Here is a 22,736-nt window from a genome sequence, read left to right as displayed (position 1 = left end):
AGTATGTAGTATAACAACGAAGTATACAAGGTATAAACAGTAGTGACAGCCGTATATTATATGTATAAAATAAATAAAACAAAATACAAACGTTTGATCAATTAAAAAAAAAAAAAAACTAAAAAAAAAAAAAAAAAAAAACTAAACAGAACTCCTCTGAAATGAGTCGTTCAACATTGCTAGCACTTTACATTATCGGTGCAAGTTACTCGCTTCTATCACGGTTGAATCATTTTACTCAGCCATAGACTCTGGAGGTGGCTCTGGACCATAAAAGGACAATTTACGTCTGGCGCTCGATCCAGGAGTATTACGAGCTTCCACCAAGAAATCCTCCGCTTTTTTGATTGAATCAAAAGAGTGTTGATTACCACCAAAGCTGACACGAAGAGTGGCGGGGTATATGAGGAAGTTTGGAATTCCCAGAGTGTGCAATTCCTTTTGAATACTTCCAAAGGCCTGTCGTCTACGGGAGGTAAACCCACTGTAATCTGCGAAAAAACGCAGTATAGACTCTTGGTCACGAATTGGTTCGGTTTTCGTCACTTCCCTGGCTCCCTGAAGAATCGCCTGTCGATCCTGGTACCGTAGCACGCGAAAGATCAAAGTGCGGGATTTACCGGAGCCATAGATTCTGTGTGCGCGGTCTATTTCGATCGATCCCTTCCTCTTCAGCGCGGGTATCCAGATAGGGAGCATCTTTTGAAGGAAGCCAATTGGATCATCCCCTTCCCGACCCTGCGGCAGCCCCACCAGACGTAGATTATTACGGCGAGACCTGTCTTCTAACTCCGCAATTTTCAAGGTGAGGTTTTGCTGCTCTGTTGTGCACATGTTCAAATCCTTCTTCATCTGTCGCGTCTCACCTTGAATCTTGTCTACCTTCGAACCCAAGTCTCGTACTGTGTTGGTTTGGGATTGCACTTCTTGGCGGAGCTCGATCAAAGAGGATTTCACGTCCTCCATAGCCATCCGAATTGCATTTTGAATCGTAGTTTCAAGGGCGAGTTGTTGTTTTGAAAGCGCCTCTGCAATGGCGTCCGTCAGATTAGCCTCAGTGCTCGCTAGCTTCATCTTTTTCTTCCCGGAGGGAGTTGTGGACGGCGAGGAGTCCTGTTTTTTGTTTCCGTACATTATACTGACACTATACAGAGTAAAAAAAAAGCTGGCTGTCAATTCTATATATTGTTATTTAGGAAAAGGAAGGAGGTTTGGACGGAGCATCAGAGTCCTTCGACCATCGCGCGCATGGGTCACGTGACCTCCCCCTCCGTAAAACATTTAAGGAAAATTTCTGTAAAAGTTTTTTGCACTTAATTTAAATGAGGAAATTTTACTTTATTTTTACGGTTTTTGTTTGGCAGCCGTAGCTGACAGTCAATGACTGTTTTTTTACGATTTTATTTTTTACAGTGTAGGCTACTGTAATCGGCATGGTCATGATTGCATGATCCTCATAAAAAATTATGATAGCCTAAAAAAAAACTGCTTTAAAAAAAACTGCTTTACAACATTGGGTCTTAGGTGGCTTGGAAATGCCACAAAAAAACCCTGAAACTGTTTTTTAAACCTAAAAGCGCCAGGTAAACTCCGAATGACACGACAGACAGCACTTTCCATCAAGTTCTCCGCATCTCCAATAGTGTAAAGGAAAGAGCCACTCGCAAATAATCTTAGGGCAATGCAAACAGTTTGTGCTGTAGGTTAAAGCCCGACTCCGACAAGTCGAAAATAAATGTGCGTTTCCAACAAATTAATAATGTAAACGACAATCTCACGAGTCACGAGAAAAAATATATATCTCAGAAAGTGCACTATCAGGTTTAAGCTGGACTTCCCGTATCAGCTCCGCATATGAAGCCGCAGTCTAATCCTGTTAACATGAAATAAGCCTGCTCCCGAGCAGGTTTAAGATTGCGCACCTGTTGCTATGACAGCAAGTCCAGGATGAGCGTCGAAGAACCAAACAATCCAAGATCATGCCAAATCGCCAACAATCAAATCCAGCTAACTGAGTTAGCGATGTACGAAGAACGGGCCACAGGTGTTTCTTATCATCTACAACCCCTTGTTATCATGTTAAGCTTGTCTGCCTGTGTATACATAGCCCTTGTGTTTCACTTGTTCTCTGTCAGTCGTTGAAATTAAATTCTCTGGTTTATATTCTGTCCTCATGTTCAGTGTTTTTATTTGTTTATATTAGTTGCCTTGTGGATTATTTGAATAAACCTGGATGTGGATCTGCTTCCCAGCCTGCTCCTGACTCTCACCATGTTACAGAATGAAACATCACTGTATTTATGGACCTCTCACCTTTATATCTGTAAGGATCTGGTAATTGTTTTCTGCAGTCAGTGTCACTGTTTTGGACAGTAGGCCTATCTCCTTGTCTTTCTTTGGGTATCTATTCACTGTGATCTTTACATCAAAAGATCCTCCAGAGTAATCCTGAGCCTCCACAAACACGTTCTCAGAGGAACCCACTCTCAGCAAATTAGGAGCTGACAGAACAAACCTGAGGAGATCAAATCACAGTGTTTGAAATCTTAAAAACTGATTATTAGTAACTTTATGAACAAAAGGTGTGTTTAATACTCACAGCGGGTCACACAGTGTGAGGAGGGGTGAGGAGAGAAGAACAACAGTCAGACACAGCAGCTTCACCTCCATCATGTCTGTGTGTGTGTGTGTGTGTGTGTGTGTGTGTGTGTGGACCTGCAGCAGCTCAGATTTATACCCGCCTCCGTCACCCTCACAGTCCAAACTCTCTCTCTCTGTTTTTTTGCATTTGTTTTGTAAGTAAACTGACACTTCAGTTCAGCGATCTACAATCTAACAGTATAGCAAGTAATATTTATGTTTGACTGTCATTCACTTTTCAAATCCTTCTGAGATCTTTATGAATCTCCTGTGTGATACACAAATAACTTCTTTATTTTCATACATTTTATAAATAAAATATATATTTTAAGTTCATTTAACATAATAGACTCTGAATAAATCTGAATCTTGAGTCTTTTGTATCAGTACTAATGAAAAACACAAATGCAAATTCAGTGCGGGAGATTCATAAAGATCTCATAAGCATATGAAGAGTAACAGCAGTCAAATTCAGATTTCCCGTAAATGACCTGCAAAAACCCGTTGTGTAAATTCAACCTTTGGTAAACTGGCAGCCGCTCTGTTGATCTTTGAGAGGTCGAAAGTATTATTGAACAGTATATAGCCATTGATATCAAAGATGTACATTTCAGTAAAACACGTGTTTTTGTGTAAATGAGGTTTAAATTTTATAAAATGAACATTAACGACACATTTTAAACAATAACATTAACAACTCATTTTAAACAAAAACAATAAAAAGAATAAAAAGAACAATAAATATATATTTATAATATAGGAAGAAAAAATAAACTCATTTTAAACAATAATATTAACAACCCATTTTAAACAATAAAAAGAATAAAAATAACAATAAAAATATATTTGTAATATAGGAAGAAAAAATAAACTCAAGTCACACACACACACACACACACACACACACACACACACACACACACACACACACACACACACACACACACACACACACACACACAATCTTTGTGGGGATTCTCCATAGACTTAATGGATTTTATACTGTACAAACTGTATATTATATCTCCTTACACTAACCCTACCCCTAAACCTACCCATCACAGAACACTTTCTGCATTTTTACATTTTCAAAAATATATAATTTAGTATGTTTACTAACCCATTTCCCTCATGGCTGGCTGGTCCCCACAATGGAGGTAATCTCAGGTTTTACTATCCTTGTGGGGACATTTGGTTCCCACAATGTAATATAAACCAAACACACACACACACTCTCTCTCTGTGAACAACTTCTTTTTGCAGAAGCCTTCTCTTTCGTCCACCATCTCTATCTGCTGCCAGCTGGAGCCACCTTTTCATGGTCCCATCGACCTCCATTTCAGCAGCACTGGCTGTGAGGTTTTTTTTCCAAACTGCAGCTTTGAAATAAAGGAATAAATATTGTTAAGCATTACAGTTTTTTACAGTTGCTAGGACCAATTATTCTCTTTTTTTTTCAAATTACTGTAGAGCGGTGTATCCCCTCCCCCTCCCCCCTGACTCGAGGTTGCCAGATAGGCTGCAGGATCCAGCAGGAACGTTTGTAGCTGCAGCTGTGGTAACTAGAGCAGAGCTGGCAACCCGGATGCCGAAACACTACTGACTTCGTGATTGGTAGATAGGTGGAGGGTGGGGCATCAGGCCAAAACACAACATGACAACATCAACATCAGTTGAGGGCTGCAACTTCACTTTTAAATGACAATATCCTGGCCGGACCACTGTTGTCAGTGATATAAGTATTTGAAATGAACATGATTTCTTAAAGGTGCCCTAGAATGTGAAATTGAATTTATCTTGGCATAGTTAAATAACAAGAGTTCAGTACATGGACATGACATACAGTGAGTTTCAAACACCATAGTTTTCTCCTTCTTATTTAAATCTCGTTTTTGAAAAACACCCCTGAAAAACAGGCGAATCTCCACATAACACCGACTGTGACGCAACAGTCGGGATCATTAATATGTACGCCTCCAAATATTTGCATATGCCAGCCCATGTTCAGTGCCAGGTGAAACTGCGCAGCCGAATCATCAGAAGTTCTGCAGGTGAAGAAACAAGCAGGAGGAGGATCATAGGGAAAATGGCAGATCTATCTATAATCTATCTATCTATCTATAATCGGATACCGCTACAGTTTAATTCGAAGTTGTTAGTTGCTCTGCCCATTTCACCACGGACTGTTTTTCTAACCTGGAACAATATCAAGCAGCCACCCAGCCAGCACAGCCATGTGGGGCCCAAATGGGTTTGACCTGGGCTATCTAACTGGGACCCAGCCAGTTTTGTCCTCGGTTTCCATGTAGGCCCCACATGGGTTTGCCCAGATGAAATGAACACTGCTTAGTGTGCACAGTACAGGCTGTTTAATGTAACACTGAATCAGTGTTGGAGGTAATGAGATAATTAGGTGATTGAATAATGATAGTGTATTATTGACGAACACCTGCTGTTAACAAGCAGAATCACTGAAGGAAAGAGAAACACAATAACTACTTCCAGCCACAACCTTGGATGAAATCAACTGAAGATAAAATACATTACATCTCTCAAGATCTCATTAAACAACTCCACAAACAGCATTACCAGCTTCACTTATTACTAACCAGACTGACTTTATTTCTGTCAGACGTCTACAGAAATTCTTATTGAGAATTAACAGAGGTTTAGATGTTGATTACTTATTTGAAAGTAATAGTTTGAGTTGATGTTACCACTGTGGCGATCAGTGTGTGCTTTAGTCGGGTTCTTGACTTTTCTCAAGAAAAGTTTTTCTCTGGCAGCTGTGTCTGTTTGTTATGGCGAGAACAGCAAGAGAAAATATAATCAGATGCTGTAAGCTGATTGATTGAGTATAATTGAGTATAATTGATCGCAGCAGGATGGCAGCCAGGTTTGCCTCACTCGATACAGTCCTGGCGTTGAAGGTAGCAATGTCTAGCGCCATAGTGTTAATAGTCCGGTCCTTTAGTCGGTTCCCAGATGGCGGCCTGTATGTGCTTCTCATGATTCGTTAATCCCGATAGCTGTAATAGTAAAAACGTATAAAAGATGTAATAGTAAAAGTTTTCCAGATAGCTCTACATGTAATGCCAGATATTTCATATGCAAGCATGTCAGCCAATCACAGCAGTGGGCATCAACACTGAAGTCTCACACAGACACGCCCCTTCAAACTGAGTGTTCAAATCAGAGGATGAAATCAGGCTAAGAAATATACCTTTTATTTCTAAATTATAACAAATTTTGATCTAAAAAACATACTAACATTATAAGGGCACCCCAGGAAACATTATAAAATAATAAAATAATCCATTCTACGGCACCTTTAATGTCTAGTGACATATCAGGGCCATTTTATGATTAATTGAAATACATTTCTTACATACAGTTCCTTTAAAGCAGAACTATGCAGCTTTGCCGATTTCTTCGCTTTTTGCTTGTGGGTTTCTCTATAGAGCTCCCCCTACAGCTTCAGAATAGATATTTGACAACACTGTCGACAAAACTCTATGGGCCCTATCTTGCACCCAGCGCAATTGACTTTGTACACTGACGCATGTATCATTCCTATTTTGCACCCGCGCAAAGCGGACTTTTCCCTCCACAGACACACGTCGGTTAACTAAGAAATACACTTGCGCTCCCCGGGGCGGTTCAGCGCAAAGAGGAGGCGTGTTCCGGCGCAAACGTTCCCTCATGCTATTTTACAGGTTTAGAAAACAATTGCGCCACTGGCCGGAAAAAAACAAGTTTAAAGTCAGTGGCGCGTTGCGCATGTTATTCATATGCTATTTTAAAGGTGCCATGTGTAAAAATTGAGGTAAAAATATCCAAAAAATTAGCTACACGCATCAAAAGAATGAGAAGAAATAAGGGCGATGATGTCATTAAAAAAATGTCAAGTTATAGTGCTGTAGGGCTGTTGGAACGAATTCCGAAATTCGAATATAATTCGAATATTAAAAAAATCAATACTATTCGAATGCTGAAGTTCCTATTCGAATATTGCTTTTTTATGTTTTTTTTTTTTTTTTTTATGCAATCTTGCCTTTCTCGCCGCCTTGGCACACACATGTGAAAATTAAATGCTTTTGTTTCGTCTGATAAACAATACAGTTTTTGAATCGTAACACAATTGTGCACGTTATCCACGCTGTATCATCATAACAACTGTCAAAAGTCGCGGAGAGGAATGTCTCCACGGTAACGGAGATCAACAATTTGATTCTCAGTCCACATTACAACGTGAAAACGGCGTCTTCAAATATATCCACTTTGTAGTGCGTTTTCATTAATAAAAACGCCGTCTCATTGTGGACGGAAGGCCAAAACGGAGAGGAAAATATACGTTATTTTTTTTATGACAACTTACAACCTGACAAGCTAGGCGATCTGTCCGAGGAACCGCCGCTAAAACAGGCAAGAATTACTTATGTTCTGCCTCTCTCCTCATCACGGGGCTCAACTGCTACCAGCTGTCCGCCAAAAGGCAATAACAGACAAACTGACGGTTTATCTGTGAAGATATGAGACCGATCAACATCACGCATTGGCGATCCATAAGACTGTGTAATGTCGTAAATATTAATAATAGGATGAATTTGAGCATTTAATATTCGAATATTATTCGAATATTAAATAAAGTAAGGAATGGAATTCGAATAGTATTATAGAGGAAGATTGACAGCCCTATAGTGCTGCAGAGATATCAACCTAAATTAGCATTAGCATTACTAGCCACAGCCCGACAGGTGTCGTAATACCAGTTTCGGCCATGGGAGGCGGTATGCGGGCAACATAACCACCAGCCAAACATGCAATACACGAATAACTCGCACGTCTTGTGGGCGTACTTGAACCTGATGTCAATCGTGTGGAAAGTAGCCTACAGCCCCACTACTACATTCAAATAAAATCTGATAAAAAAGGAACAGAACCAGAGTAAACATTGGCACTGCTTTCCATCGCTGGAGACAACTAATGGACATGAAAAAAATGAGGTTTGACTCCGAACTTGCAACATTTCTTTTGGATTGGTAAGTAAGATGCTGTTAGTATTTCGTTAGAAGTTTGTTTTATATGTTTGTGTAGATTTTCGGGAAGTTATAACATAGAAATGTATCGAAGGCTGTTTGATAAACGTATATAACGTTCATAAATACAGTATTGTAATATAGTACACATAGCACAATCTCTATTGCTCTTTTTTTCTTGCCAACTACGTGACCTATATTATGTAAGTTATATTAAATGGCTTTCCTGAGGTAAATCTGACATAATTGTTCTCCAGCTGTGTTATTGACCTCTTCACGCTGATAAAAAACACTGATTGGTCGATATTATGAGGAATACATTTTTGGTAAGTTGTAGCCTAACGTTACTGTATCTTTCAGTGTTCGTGTTTTTTTTACTATTATTAGCTAGTAGAGATGTTCGGTTTACGTGCGCTAGGGATCTGTCGTGTAACATTTACAAGCGCCAAAACGGTATTTATTGTTTGAATTGCGTATTAAAATTGACAGAATCTGAGAGCTGAGATTTTTTTTATATCATAACTAACCTGCTCTGTCTAGTCTGTCGGTATCCGTGTCCTCTTTGCTTCGCGATTTTTCTGTGCGTGAGAAAATTGATGTGTGGGGTGAGAGCGTGTGAAAAGTGTTTGCGTGTGTCTCACGGTTAATGCGTGAGAGTTGGAAGCTCTGGTTACGTTGGCGCTAGCTTGGTCAACATCAGCGAATGCTGTCTGTCAAATTAATGTAATTCAAACTAACAATAAAAATGTAATATGAACAAAACGAATATGAACATATTCACTGGTAAAGGTGAAGGGGAGTAGCTTGAAGATATTCATACTCTAGAGTAGACCAACTCACTTTCTGGAGGTATACTGCCCCCATCTGGTATGGAATGTGGAGTATGAATTTATTTATTTTTACACAAGGCACCTACTTTGATTCTCTCATCTACACAAAGACGCAGCAGTTATCATTTTTGCAAATCATACATTATTACGATAGATAAATAGATGGGTGTGTTTCTCCATCCCCAACGTCACTTCTCTGTGTTTTATGTCCCTGACGAGAACGTCGGTCTCCTCGGCTGTGAACCGCTCCTGGCGTGCGCCTGGCAAATCCGCCGTTATAATAGGAATCCGCTTTAGAACAAGCGCGCCTGCTCTTAAAGGGAATGTGAGATGACGCTCTGATTGGTTTATTTCACGTTACGCCCAAACCACACCTATGAATAATGTAGCTACTTCAGACCAACCCATTTTAGATTTGCGCCGGGCGCAAGAGTCATTTATCCTGCCGGGAAAATAGCAACACCGCCGAGACCCGCCCACAAAGTTACTTGCGCTTTGCGCTTGACACTTGCGTTTCAGATCGTTAAAATAGGGCCCTATGACTCGCCCCCCTCCCATCTTCTCCCGCTGGTCATGTGCATTTGTTTTCAAAGAAGCCGGCGAACGCACCGAGCCATGTCCACTGAGGTATGTATGATACACAGAAGGCTAGCATATAAATGTTTAGATAGTGTATGTGTGCAGTGCCGTAAAGCAATTCGTTACATCGCGAGACCTGATATCACGCGATACTTCCTGACGCTGAGACCGGCGGCCCGACCATAGGTCACCATAGTGAATCAGCGTAACACAAAAACACATTTTGGAAGAAGGATTGATGATGTATTGACTCATTATTTAAATTGTGTTCATTTTGATTGATTTATTTTGTACATATTTTATCTTTAAACCGCACACGAAACGAGCGGTTTGTGTGAGAAAACGAACAGTATTTATATCGTTGTTATCTCTTGAACACAGCATACGTCCAAATGATCTGACGGCGCGGGCGGGTATAGATATATACATAGATGTCGCCTTGGCTACGGTTTCGTTCCAATGAACTGCAGTAGCCAAAGCGACATCTATGTATATATCTATACCCGCCCGCGCCGTCAGATCATTTGGACGTGTGCTGTGTTCAAGAGATAACAACGATATAAATACTGTTCGTTTTCTCACACAAACCGCTCGTTTCGTGTCTTAGGCCATCAATGTGTACTTATGATGGGGAATTGTTTCATTTGGACGATGGGGAATTGTTTTAATTTGGACTCTGTGCTTGTGTTTTGAGACAGTGACCACAGACCTGCATTATATGACTGACAGACAAGAACGGTTTGACCTAATAATATCAAAATTGAAACTACTGCGGAAACAAAGACACCTACATCTTGGATGCCCTTGAGGTAAGCTAAAACATATCAAAAATTAATTTCAAAGTGAACTATCCCTTCAAGGAGAGGACTATAAATTGTTCAGACTTTCACATAACAGTATTATTATTATTTCAACAGATCAAAAACAAAAAGTACCCTGTAAAGGTATATTCATGTTACACAACTTGATGACCTAAAAGCCATTGCGTGGTCACGGATAATGCACGATTTTCTGCGGTTAAACTCGTTTAGCTATTTACATTGCCCTTAGACTTTAGACTAATCCCCAGAATACAAAAGACTGAGTGGATTTGCCCTGATGAACATTGAACATCAATACTCCTGTAGATGCAAAAACTCGCAAGATGCGGAGGCCGTTCAGAAAAGTTTTGGCACAGAGGGCAAGTTACAAAATTAATATGTGCAATGAAACAATGAAACTATGCGTTGGGGCAGTCCTCCACTATCGTTGGGTAGGACTGAATCAATTCAAATGAATATTCTTCCACAAATACTTTTATTATTTTAGACTGTTCCCATTTTTCTCCCCAAATCTTTCTTTAAATCATTTGATGCCACTATATCCTCCTATATTTGGGCTGGTAAGCCTCCAGTTGTCCACAAGTCAACTCTTCAAAGACGATGATCAAACAATATTGGAGTCTCGCTCTTCCAAATTTCTTCCAAATTTTAGAAAATGTCCTTTTCTACTACTGGGCAGCTAATATCCAGAAACTATATGCATGGTGTAATTCCCCAGATATTAACTGCCGTTTGATAGAAGCGAACTCCTGTGTATCGTCCTCGATTCCAGCATTAGTTATTGATCCCAATTTGCAGCGACCCTCTAAATAAACCACTAACCCGATTGTGCTTTCTTCACTCAAAATCTGGAAACAGTTTCATCTTCATTTTAGATTAAACACGTCATGATCCACCTTTATGCCTATTTGTGGTAATCTTCTTTTCGTACCCTCTACTTTGGATTCAGCTTTTGCACCACTCAGGGAGAAGGGCCTAGTATGGTTTCATGATTTGTTTTCTGATCACACATTTGTGTCATTTAAAGATTTGCTGAGTAGATTCAATTTATAAAACTTATAAATCCAATTTATTCCACTATTTGCAATTACATGACTTTGCTAAAACACACATTTCTACCTTCCCTCACCAGTAGGGGTGTAACGATACACAAAACTGACGGTTCGGTACGTCCCACGGTTTTGACGTCTCGGTTCGGTTCGGTTCATTTAGGTGGAGTGGGGGGTTTAGAAAGCTAAAATTGCTTCTTTTTTTTAAACTGTGCTTTAATTAACAAATTGTGTCCTTGTCTTTAAATTAATTCAATTACAAGTAAACGTTTCGCAAGGATTAAAAAAATTATCTGCTAATGCTGTAAACTATATAGGAGCCCTACTTGCACATTACTATAACATTAAAGCTTAACAACAGAGCCTAGACTTTTAGCCTAAATTCAGTTGCTATTTATTTTTAGATATAATAATAATCAACACTCAAGTAACAAATTGTATGAAAACATGTAAACTGCACATAAGGCAGTTTTTACATTAACATTTTTACTCTAATTTATTACTGAAATATAATAATTTACACAGTTGCTGTCATTTTCATGACAGATATTTTAAACATACATTAAATAATCAAGATGTCATTAACAGGTTAAGTAAAATATAATATATAGGCTAATATAGTGCATTTATTTAGTGAAAGAGTTCATTTCCTTAGCAAACCAACAAGCTGTGGACACTGAATGACTTGCCTGAGGTAAATAAAGCTATTTGAAAAACTAAGCGTTTTATTGACGTATTTCCGCTGTTGAAACACTGACTGAGCGATTACACGAGTTATGATGTCTTTCAGTAAGTATACTGTATCTTTCAACATACCTTCAGGTGTCCATTCATGTTTATTCTATAACTGAGGAAGAGAATCGCGTTTACTCGCGCTCCGCGCTGCCGCTTGAAATGAGGAGCCTAGTACGGTGATCTGTCACGCCACATCAAAGAGCGCCAAAACGACATTTAATGTTTGAATTTCGTGATCAAATAGACAGAATTTGAAAGATTACACCTTGCTTATTATCGAATGTAACAAAACACTGAGCTTATTGCGATTAAATGTGGTTAATGGTGGTTAGGAAACGCTGTATTCGTTGTGTACACATAAAACATGAGGTCCAATGAGCCGGGACAGCAGGGGGCGGGGCGGGCGTGTTCGGTACGCCATAAGAGTATCGCGATTCGTATCGTGGGTGGTGTATCGCGGTTTTTCGGTTCGGTTCGAATATCGTTACACCCCTACTCACCAGCCAAAGAAAACTTTAATTGAATATATAATGTCACTTCCAAAATCACATAGCCATATCGCCTCAATTTATGGCCGGTTACGCTCTTCGCAGTTCCTCTTCTTTTTGCACTCAAGGAAACCTGGGAGAGAGAGCTAGGACTGGAACTTGATGAGGATATGTGGAATAATGCTCCAGCTAAAATGAGTTCTGTCCGCATCTGTGCTCGTTTAAATCATATTCAGCTGAAAGTTGTTCACAGAATTCATTTCACCGAAGCAAAATTGAAGAAACTTTCTTTAACAGAAGATGAGAGGTGCAAATGTTCACTGTCCCCAGAAGATCATACTCATGCATTTTATACTTGTCCGAAATTGTATTCATTCTGGTCTTCTTTTTTTGTCAAAGGCTCTTAATGTTTCTGTGAAACTGCAATTTTTGGAGTAACCCGTTAATGGATTGTACAACAAGCGGCATGCAGATACTGTTGCTTTTGCTTCTTTGGCAGCCAGAAGAGGAATATTGTTGCATTGCAAATCCTCTTGCCCCCTCCACATTTGTCTTGGTTGAAGGACTTGATGTCCTTTCTACTCCTGGAAAAAATTAAACACTCCTCTCAGAGACTCCTTTGTTGAGACTGTCCCTTCTTTGGATTGTTTTCCCTTTATTTTTTGTGGGGTACTTTAGGATGGGTAGGGATAAGGATGTTGTTCCGGTTATTTTTATATAATTTTTATTCATTAATTTCTATGGATGTTAAAAAAAGAAAACAGTAGGTCGTGATGTTCTCCATGTATGTCATGCATATATTGTCATTTAATAATCTGCTCAATAAAATATACAAACAATGAAACCATGTTCTGCATTGTAAACTTCATATATGTGCAGTCTGCATTGTGACTGACTGAAAAAAAACTTATGTGTGTGTGTGTGTTCTGCATTGGGGATGCTCTCTAGTATAATTTCTTCATTTGTGTGTGTGTGTTCTGGATTGTGCCAGATTTTTTTGTTTTTTGACCACTAATAAAAAAAAAAAATCCCATTTCCCATTCATTCCTATGGGAGTCAAATTGACCCACGAGGGAAGTATTTGTATTTGTTAATTTTTATTACAACCACATAAACTCCTCGAATCCAGTCAAAGTTCAAGTGCAACAAATCTCCCAAGGTCTTGGACCAATTCGATGAAAAGTCAATTTTTTTTAATCTTGCCAAAATGCCTCATTCATCCATTCAAAATGACCAATTATCACTATAAATGAAATTCTGTCTTGATTTAGCATTGTTGGTGGTGATGCGTGCCAAAAAAAACATTAATTCAGTTTATTTATTGAAAAACAAATCAATAGACTACATCAGTTTCCCATCTGTGTGATGTTAGATTCCTCTTCTACAAGCTTCCAGACTTGAGATGCTCCACATCAGGCCTCCTGAGGTTTTGCTTTTTGAATGTTCTAGAAAGTAATTTATCCCAATACCTCTTCCATATCTTTTATCATCCACATCAACTCCTGTCAGAAAGCAAATGCCAGGAATAATCATCTGAATAAATGTATTTATTTTATTTTTCTTTTGAATAATGTTTAGCATATTCAGATATCCAGAAATTCTCCTTTAAAGTTTCTTATGATTATTAAAATGATATACAGATTTAAAATATCACACAAAACTAATTATAATGTTGGATTTGTGATTCAGAATTGAAAAAGTTATAAGAATTTTTTTTTTTTTGTATTTTAGCTCCAACAATATTATTTAAGATTTATTGAGAGTATGCAAGAGAGGATGTTTAATTTCCTGTAATCAACATTTTGAACATTTAATCAACATTATGTAGTACATCCGTGACTGAGGAGGCTATTCTGGAGTATAGAGATGCCGATAGACTGCTCCTTGTATTGTGGAGTTTGGCTTTCCTCTCTCGTCGGCCAGTATTCAACCCAGGTCTCCTCTCCAAAGATGTACTGCAGACTAAAACAACAGAGAAGAGAAGTCAAAACAGACAAAATTACTGACTTAGCTACTACACTGTATATATTTGTGTAAGAGTTAGTGAACAATAAGGATGTCCAAGGTGATAAAAAGGAGAATTATTCATGTTGGTTTTTATACATTTGTGAAAAACATTTAAAACACACTCAGTTTCACCTGAACCAAACATGTATTTTAATAACAGGTCAAAATATGTGTTATATGTGTCTAAGGAGTCTTCTCAGGTTTATGATTTTCTTGTCAAAAGTAATTGCCTCCTGCATAATGCTTACGTCATACTGAAGTTTGTCATACATTTTAAAACAAAATAGCTTTTTTGTCTTTAAATAAATATAAGTGTTCACGTATGTCAATATTTCTTTTTTTACAGCCTTATAATTAGACCCCTAATGCCCCTAATAATCATCAACACCCCTAATGCTTTCACAGTCCTACAGCTCGTACTGGGTCGACATTTCATTTGGAAATGTTAGGCAGTTTTGATTTATGTGCTATGTAATGTTTATGATCCCGTTAGCTTACATGTGCGTAAGCAATGCTTCTATTGCTTGTTTTTCTTTCTTCTTCGCCTGTGTTTTGATCAGGAGATTCTGTACTCTTTCAGATGCACAATAGCGCCCCCTACCATATAACAGTGAAAACATGGATTGCTGGAAAATTCCGTCAATGGCGGGGGAAAGAGTAACCGTATATACCACCTATCATTTTTTTACTTTAAACCCCACAGAAATAATCAAAATAACTGGAGTCTGGAGCCAAATAAACTTGCAGGAGAGTTCATTTAACACTGGAGTTTTTGCTGTGCATATGTAATCATATGTTAAATAACGTGATCACCAACATTAAACAGCATATTATTCAAAACTTGCTAATGTTACCGAATGAAATGTTGACCCTTAAAGAGGAAACGACTGTGAAGCTTTAGGGGTGTTGATGGACTCGATCTACTCATCTGTGTTTTGATCATCGTTCTGAATCAAATCTGACAAAAACAAGATTTTCGCAGCTTTTTGCTCAAAATTGTACTTTATTTTTAAATTAAACTTACCAACACACAAGTGTTGATAAAGAATGAAACAGCTAGAATAAAATTGGCTTTTGGTTTAAAGGCAGAGGGTTTTTTGTTGTTGTTGTTGTTGTTTATATATATTGCATGTTCAGATATTCATTCAACAAAATATTCTGGGGGCATGAAATGTTTGTGAAAATTATCAAAAATGCTCGGGGGAACAGCCAACTTAAATAAATAAATAAAAACTGGAGGGGAAAGAGATAATTGTATGTCTTTATTTATTCAAGTTTATTGAAGTCTTACTTTGTTCAAGTCTATTCTAGGTTATATAAAATGCATTTTGACAAAAAACAACTGTCCCAACATTGAGCCATGAACAACATTCTGCAGACGCTCAGGCAATACCTGTAATTTACAGACACAGAGTGGACACTTACATTCCTCCGAGCCTTGGCAGGTCTTCGGATTTTCCCATGATGAGGTACGACTTGCCTTCTACCAATCCCAAATGATCTCTGCAACCGGGACGACCCAAAAATTGTCTGACTTTCCCCTCAACATCCTCATCAGTGCCTACAGGACAGAACAGTGTTTATGACACACTTTCTCTGCAATTCAAATTAGCCTCAAGCTGAATATGTATCTGAGAGAAAAAAATGCATTTGACAAGAATCAGACACATTTCATATGCATTTCATGATCTGTGGAGTAGCATGGAGAGAATATTGAACCGTACCTTCTTTCAGCACCTGGTCCACCTTCAAGTGATAGACGTCAGAGTCCTGTGCCAGATCCATCCCCACCACTGAGACTTTATAAACTGTCAAACATAAGTGTAATATTGTTACTGGCATAATAACTGATTAGAATGGATTTTGGTAGCAGAAATCAAACATTTTTTTAATTAATTTACACAGGGGTTAAATGAATAGTTCACTCAAATAGGCACATTGTCATCATTTACATCATGTTGTTCCAGACCTCTGACTTCTGACAACAAAAACTAAGATATTTCCCATTTGAAAAAGAAAAACTTCATGTGATCAGACCGCTCACTGGATGAATTGGCTCCAATGGTTCTTGAGTTAACAACTCACTTGAAGGGAATATTTTATATTTTATATATTTACAGTGATTTAAAAGTGAAATTTGGGTCTGTTGCTCTCACAAAGTTTGCTATTTTTGGAGCTTAACAGAAATTATCACTATGAAAAGTGAACACATCACATCTTTATTGGTTAACTGGTTTGTGAGCAACAGTGTGCCGATTTTTTTTTTTTTTTGCAAAAAATTCTGTCATTACTTACTCACCCTCATGTCGTTACAAACCCGTAAGACTTTCGTTCATCATCGGAAGACAAGTGAAGATATTTTTGATTAAATCTGAGAGCTTTCTGTCCCTCTGTTGACAGGCTACACAACTACCACTTGACGCTTAAAACTCATAAATAGATTGTAAAACTTATTCATATGAAATGAACGGTTTAGTCCAAATTTTCTGAAGAGACTCTTTATATGCTGAAAAGATTTGAGTTAGGCTTTTATTCACACATAAACATCAATCAACACACACATTGCTACTGGCAATACACTCACAGACATTCCTGTGAGCCTGTAAGACATAATGCTGCTGCTGCACATGTAACATACATGAATGAACCCTCATAGTAGATCTGTACAAGTGGAGCTGGGGAGGGTGGAGGGTTTCTGAAAGCGGACTCTAGACTGGTAACAGCAACACAACCGGTATTTGTTTAAATGTTGAGCCACAGTTTATTGGCTACTGATGCAACAGCAACCAATCAGCTGCGCTATGTAGATAATGATGTGATTGCTACCAAATTAGTTAAAGATCTATTAGCCTGCGCCATCTAATGTTTAATGACGGAACTAGGTCATTTGTTATAATTAATTATACATATTTTCCTTTTGAACTAATGTGCTACACGTAGCTGTCAATGGATGGACAGAAATCTCTCAGACTTTATTACAAATATTTCCATTTGTGTTCCGAAGATGAACAAGTCTTATGGGTTTGGAACAACATGATGGAGAGTAATTAATGACAGAAGTTTCATTTTTGGGTGAACTGACCCTTTAATGCAGTTGTTAACTATAAAAAGAGCAGCGTGGAAAGTGTTTTGAGTTCCACTGAAAAACAACTGGATCATGCAGATTTACAACAACATGGGGGGTGTAAATAATGAATTCTTGATTTATGAAAGTATAACAGTCATGACAATTAAATAACTTACCATAATCCATGCCAGCTTCACACGATTTATCCATACGATCACTTTCATCGACTTTGTTTTTCTTCTGGAAAGTGCAGTTTTCTGCGTTCAGAGAAGTTATTAATGCACACTTGTAATCACACACACACACACACAAATAAATTGTTTGTTTCCTCGTTCACATACAAGAATAAAAAAAACATAACAATGTTTAAAATTACAAGTAGACTGAAGGTAACCAAATCAAATACTACAAAAGTTCAGGATATGGTCACTTTATATTATTATTTGTGTGTGATTATACCTTCTGCACAAATGCACATGTCTCCCTTACACAGTCTGTATATAGCGCCACCTGCCCTTTCAGGGTGGTAGAACTTCATACAGCGTGCATCTGAGAGAGAGAGAGAGAGAGAGAGAGAGAGAGAGAGAGAGAGAGATTTAATGCAGGGAGGTCAATTAATTAAAAATGCTAATTTCAAGAAATATTATATAACAATATCTGCTGAGAAAAGCTCACAAATGAGTATCATTTGAAGACATTATTGTGGCAGATGAGTAAATCATCAAAAAAATAGTTTTTACCTTTCCTTTACATAAAATAAAAAAACAAACAATTATCATAAGGAACAAAACAAACACAAATGCACATATACAAAAATGTTACGGCCTAAGCCTTATGAATGTTGTATTTGTATTTTGTGTGTATCTGTTTGTGCTCTGATTAGTCTCTTTTCTCTTCTGAGTGTTAGGCTCCGCCCCTGCACACCTGTGTCCCGTTGCTCTAATGGCTCCTGCTATATATAACCCGAGTATATAAGAGAAGTGTGAAACAGAATGAGTTACGCATGCATCTAAAGATTCAGAGGGTAAAATGGGTATTGCAGCTTACATCCCTGATTATAAAATCTAAATAAAAAAAAGAACATCAGATCATTTGTCCATATTTGCAGCAGAAATGACAGCCATTAATATTGCATTGCATTGGATAGAAGAAGTTAGGCCCCCTAAGGCAGTTATTTGTTCTGATTCTATGTCATCTCTCACATCCATTCAAAATGGAGAATTATAATGCCGACAGGACTTATTGAATGACATTAATAATATCATATTTGCAATTAGTCAACAGGGAATATTAATCCAGTTTGTATGGGTTCCTGCCCATAAAGGAGTTGGTGGTAATGAGGAAGCAGACAGGCTGGCAAAAGAGGCTACTAAAGAAGAGGAAGTTCAGTTAAGCATTCCACTCAGTAAATCAGAAGTTAAGGAACTCATTAAACACAAAGTTAATAAAATATGGCAAGCTGAATGGGATAAGGATAAAAAAGGTAGACACTTATACAATATACAAAAATATATCTCAAGCTGCAAATATAGTTATTCAAACAGACAGGAAGAGGTTTGGTTTACAAGACTGAGAATAGGCCATACTGGTTTAAATAACAGCTTATACATTTTACACAAACATCCATCTGGGAAATGTGAGAATTGTGGAGTGAAAGAGGATGTAGATCATGTTCTTTTAAGGTGCATAAGATTTTCCAGACAAAGAGAGAAACTGAAGAGGGAAGTGAATGCAGTAAATAAAACCTTTCCTTTAGAAACTTATGTGAGCCTAGATCAGAAAACATCACTAATGCTATGATAACATTATCAAAGAAACACAACTAGCAAATAGGATTTGATCTTGGAGCAGTTTGGGGGTGATCCTACGTATTCTCCGGTTAGAAAGAGTAAGCCAGCAGGGCTGTGTTTAGCTCCAGTCCTGACGACGGTTTGCTGTTTATTGTTTTTCTTTATTATTTTAGCTTGTTGTTTTTGGAGGTATTCCGGGGGAGAGAGCAATCTCTTAATCGGTACCCTCTAAAGACTAGTTAGGTTATAGTTAGATTGATGGTTAGGTAAGTAGGTCCGGAGTGCGTTGGATTATCCTTATTGCCTATGTTGTTCTCTTACGAGAGGTCTCTCGTACTGCGTAAGTATCTTACGCTAGGGGAAAATCCCTTTTCCGTGAGATATTGAAGCCAAGAAAATTATCCTTAATTTTATATTAATGTAAAATGCGTTGCGGCAGCATAAAGACATAGGCAAGACGGCTCGCGTGCCTATTGGCTGTTTTGCGGCAACTACAGCAGCCTATCGAGCGAGGCCTAACGTGACGTCAGACCCAATGAGGGTGCTTCGCGCCCGCTGCGTCACGTCCCGCCGAAACGGGCGTGGCTTAGGCCTATAAATCCGGCTCGCAGGCAGCTGATATCTGATTTTTCATCTCTTCAGCGAAGCTCTCGCATCGCTGGATCCGGAGAGAAGCCGCGCCGTCTGAAGAAGCCTTTCAGCGGGACGAGTCGACACTCTGAAGCCGCTGGCCGCGCCGCCTTCTGTCGCCTTCCTGCTGCGCTATCCGGCGTTATATCCTTTCTCTGCTACTGTGTTTTGTGTATGTGTGTGTGCTCGCCACCGTGACACACACTCTAATTGCACTAAAAGAGCCGGGCGTCTTTTTCAAGACGCCCCTTTCCTGAGGATCACGCGGCTCTCGCGCTCGCTGGCGGCGACTGCCCTCACTGCGAGCTAGTTACTGCCTATGGTGACTCTGAGGACTCACCTGGCATCCTTCTCCGAGACTGCTCCTCCCCCCCCCCCCCCCCCCCCAACCCGCAAAGCTCGCCGGTTCACCCGCTTGCCTTGCCTGCTTGGGGGATGATACCTGCTCTCCCTCTGTTCGAGCCGCGCAAACCGCGCCGTTCACAGGGGATGTCAGGAGCGGACGGTCACGGGGCTAGCTTCTCTCTCCCTCTGTTCGAGCCGCGCAAACTGCGCCGTTCACAAGGGAGGCTGGAAGCAGACGGTCGGGGTTAGTTTTTCTTTACGTTACAAGAAAGCTACCCTGCCCCTGCGCCCCATTCACGCGTCACTCACCGGCGAAAGGAGAAAAGAGTGTTTTTAGTCCCGCCGAGGCCGGACTGACCTCAATTTCTCACACATTTCTCAGTTCCCTGATCAGGCGACTGGAAATCAATATTGCAGCAAACGAGCCTGTTATAATACACGCATGCCTGCTAGCAAACGCCGAAGAAAACATGTTGACGCTCTCTTACATGCTCGTGCATCTGAAAGCCTTTGTATTCCCCCCCTGTGGCTCAGTGGCGGATTCTTAGGTTTTTCGCACGAGAGACCGGTGTTCGAATCCCGGTCTAACGACAGATAAATTATGCCGCCAATGCTTCGCTCTGTCAGTTCCCTGAAAGGCGACTGCAGATGTGCATTTTGCAGCCAACGAGCGTGTTGTACAACCGCTCGTCTGCACCCAAACACCGTTTCTATGGTTCCCGTGCGTCACTGGCGAAAGGAGAAAAGAGTGTTTTTAGTCCCGCTGCGGCCGGGCCGACCTCCATTTCTCACACATTTCTCATTCCCCTCTGAAGTTTAGGCGACTGGAAATGTCAATATTGCAGTGAGCGAGCGTTGTAATACATGCACGCCGGCAAACAAACGCCAGCATGTTGACGCTCTCTGATAATACCCGCGCTAACTGAATGCCTATGTCAGACAGATAATATCTTTTCTGGGCACAGAACTGGACTCGCTGTCTATGATAGCGCGACTGTCACCACAGCGCGTACTGGACATTTAGCGCGCAGCGAGCTCTTTCCGCTGCGCCGCATCTGTCCCGCTCAAGAAATTTCAGAGGATGCTAGGTCTCATGGCCTCAGCATCATCAGTACTTCAGCTGGGCTTGCTTCGCATGTGCCCGCTACAGTTCTGGCTGAAAGCGCGAGTACCCCGCCGAGCGTGGGCTTCCGGTCTGCTTCGTCTCAAGGTCAATCAGAAATGCATCGCAGCTCTGAAACCTTGGAAAGCAAACGACTGGTACCGATCTGGTACGGACGCATCCACCTCGGGATGGGGAGCGCTGCTCGAGGGCAGACCGTTCTTCGGCCAATGGTCAGAACGGGAGAAGCTTCTACACATAAACTGCCTCAAAATGTTGGCAGTAGACAACGCGCTGGCGCGTTTTTGTCCCCAAATAAGAGGACACCACGTCCTGGTCCGCTCGGACAACATGTCAGTGGTGTCCTACATAAATCACCAGGGCGGCCACAGGTCCCGAAACCTGCACAGGCTGACAGAATGCCTCCTGGTGTGGGCTCAGCGCAACCTGCTCTCACTGAGAGCAGCGCATGTGCCAGGGCTCCTAAACATAGGACCGGACAGACTGTCCAGGAACAATGTTCCGACAAGCGAGTGGTCTCTACACCCACAGACAGTCCAGCTGCTGTGGAAGAAATTCGGCAGAGCGGAAGTAGACCTGTTTGCGTCTCAAGAAAACGCTCACTGTCTGGAATTTTTCTCCAAGAGCAGGGACGTGCTGGCTCATGTATGGCCCCGCCGCCCGCTCTATGCCTTTCCTCCCGTCTCTCTCCTGCCTCAGGTGATAGAACGGATCAGGGAAGAAGGATGCTCAGTGCTACTTGTAGCGCCGTTCTGGAAAAACCAACCCTGGTTCCCAGTTCTGATGCAGCTAGCGAGCACTGCCCCATGGCCAGTGCCAGTGAGGAGGGACCTCCTCTCTCAGGCCAAGGGCTCGATTTGACATCCGCGCCCAGAGCTGTGGTCCCTTCATGTTTGGGCCATCAACGGGTACCCGCTGACCTCCCAAGCGGAGTGTTAACCCTCTGAGGTCGGCAAACGCGCCCCCGCGTTTTGCTGGACTTTTTTTACATTGTAGCACTTTAAACTTAAATTACTCCGTCATTTATGGTCATACAGAAAAAATAAATATAAAAAAAGAATCTGTGATATTTCTACTTTTGTATGTGTCCACTTACAATCAAATCAAAACATTGTGCTTTTGAAAAATAAAGAAAATAAACAGGGTGTGCGTTCTGCCTCTCCGTCGCGGTGAACTTTTTTTTCTTGAGCACGTCTATAAACTGAAACAAAACTCAGCGAATACTTGTCACACATTTATGAGCCATATACCTTTATAAACATTTAAGTGTGTACTTTTAAATGATCGGATTCAAACTGAAAACAAATATTTTCTGTTTAAGTAATTTGTATAAAACCAACAAGATGTCCAGCTTCTCAAACGCTTGCTCATTACAGTTAATTTGGCCACGCCTACTCGCGCAAAAGATATTCACATGCAAATCTCCACATGGAACGCGAACGCGCTCGTTACCTCAAAAACAAAACACTTCATCAGTCTCTGCTTTTCGTCGAGTTTGAAAGACGTGAGTTTACATTGGCTTTACCCCAGAAGAAGAATGCGATTTCAAGACAAGAAAGATAAGGTAAGAAATTCTTACATATTAGTTTGTTA

The 22,736-nt window shown here is 40.1% G+C and overlaps 1 protein-coding gene across 3 annotated transcripts in view; it reads right to left on the bottom strand.

Moving 5' to 3' along the window:
• LOC311283377 (complement C3-like) overlaps positions 1-22,736 on the bottom strand; it is a 345,048-nt gene that overhangs the window by 227,876 nt on the left and 94,436 nt on the right. For 2 of the 3 annotated variants that reach the window (XM_084397733.1, XM_084397734.1), the window contains exons 1-2: positions 2,600-2,764; positions 2,314-2,515 (exon numbers count right to left, since the gene is read on the bottom strand). The exons of the other annotated variant lie outside the window; for it this stretch is intronic. In XM_084397733.1, coding sequence (XP_084253859.1) covers positions 2,314-2,515; positions 2,600-2,673 — 276 coding nt within the window. In that variant the 5' untranslated portion in view covers positions 2,674-2,764. Of the gene's footprint in view, positions 1-2,313; positions 2,516-2,599; positions 2,765-22,736 lie in introns of those variants that run through there. 3 annotated transcript variants of the gene reach the window in all.

Source organism: Rutilus rutilus (assembly GCF_951802725.1).
Source record: "Rutilus rutilus genome assembly, chromosome: 2".
Taxonomy (NCBI): domain Eukaryota; kingdom Metazoa; phylum Chordata; class Actinopteri; order Cypriniformes; family Leuciscidae; genus Rutilus; species Rutilus rutilus.
Note: the sequence above shows the minus strand (reverse complement) of the source record. Positions and strands in the feature narration are given on the sequence as shown.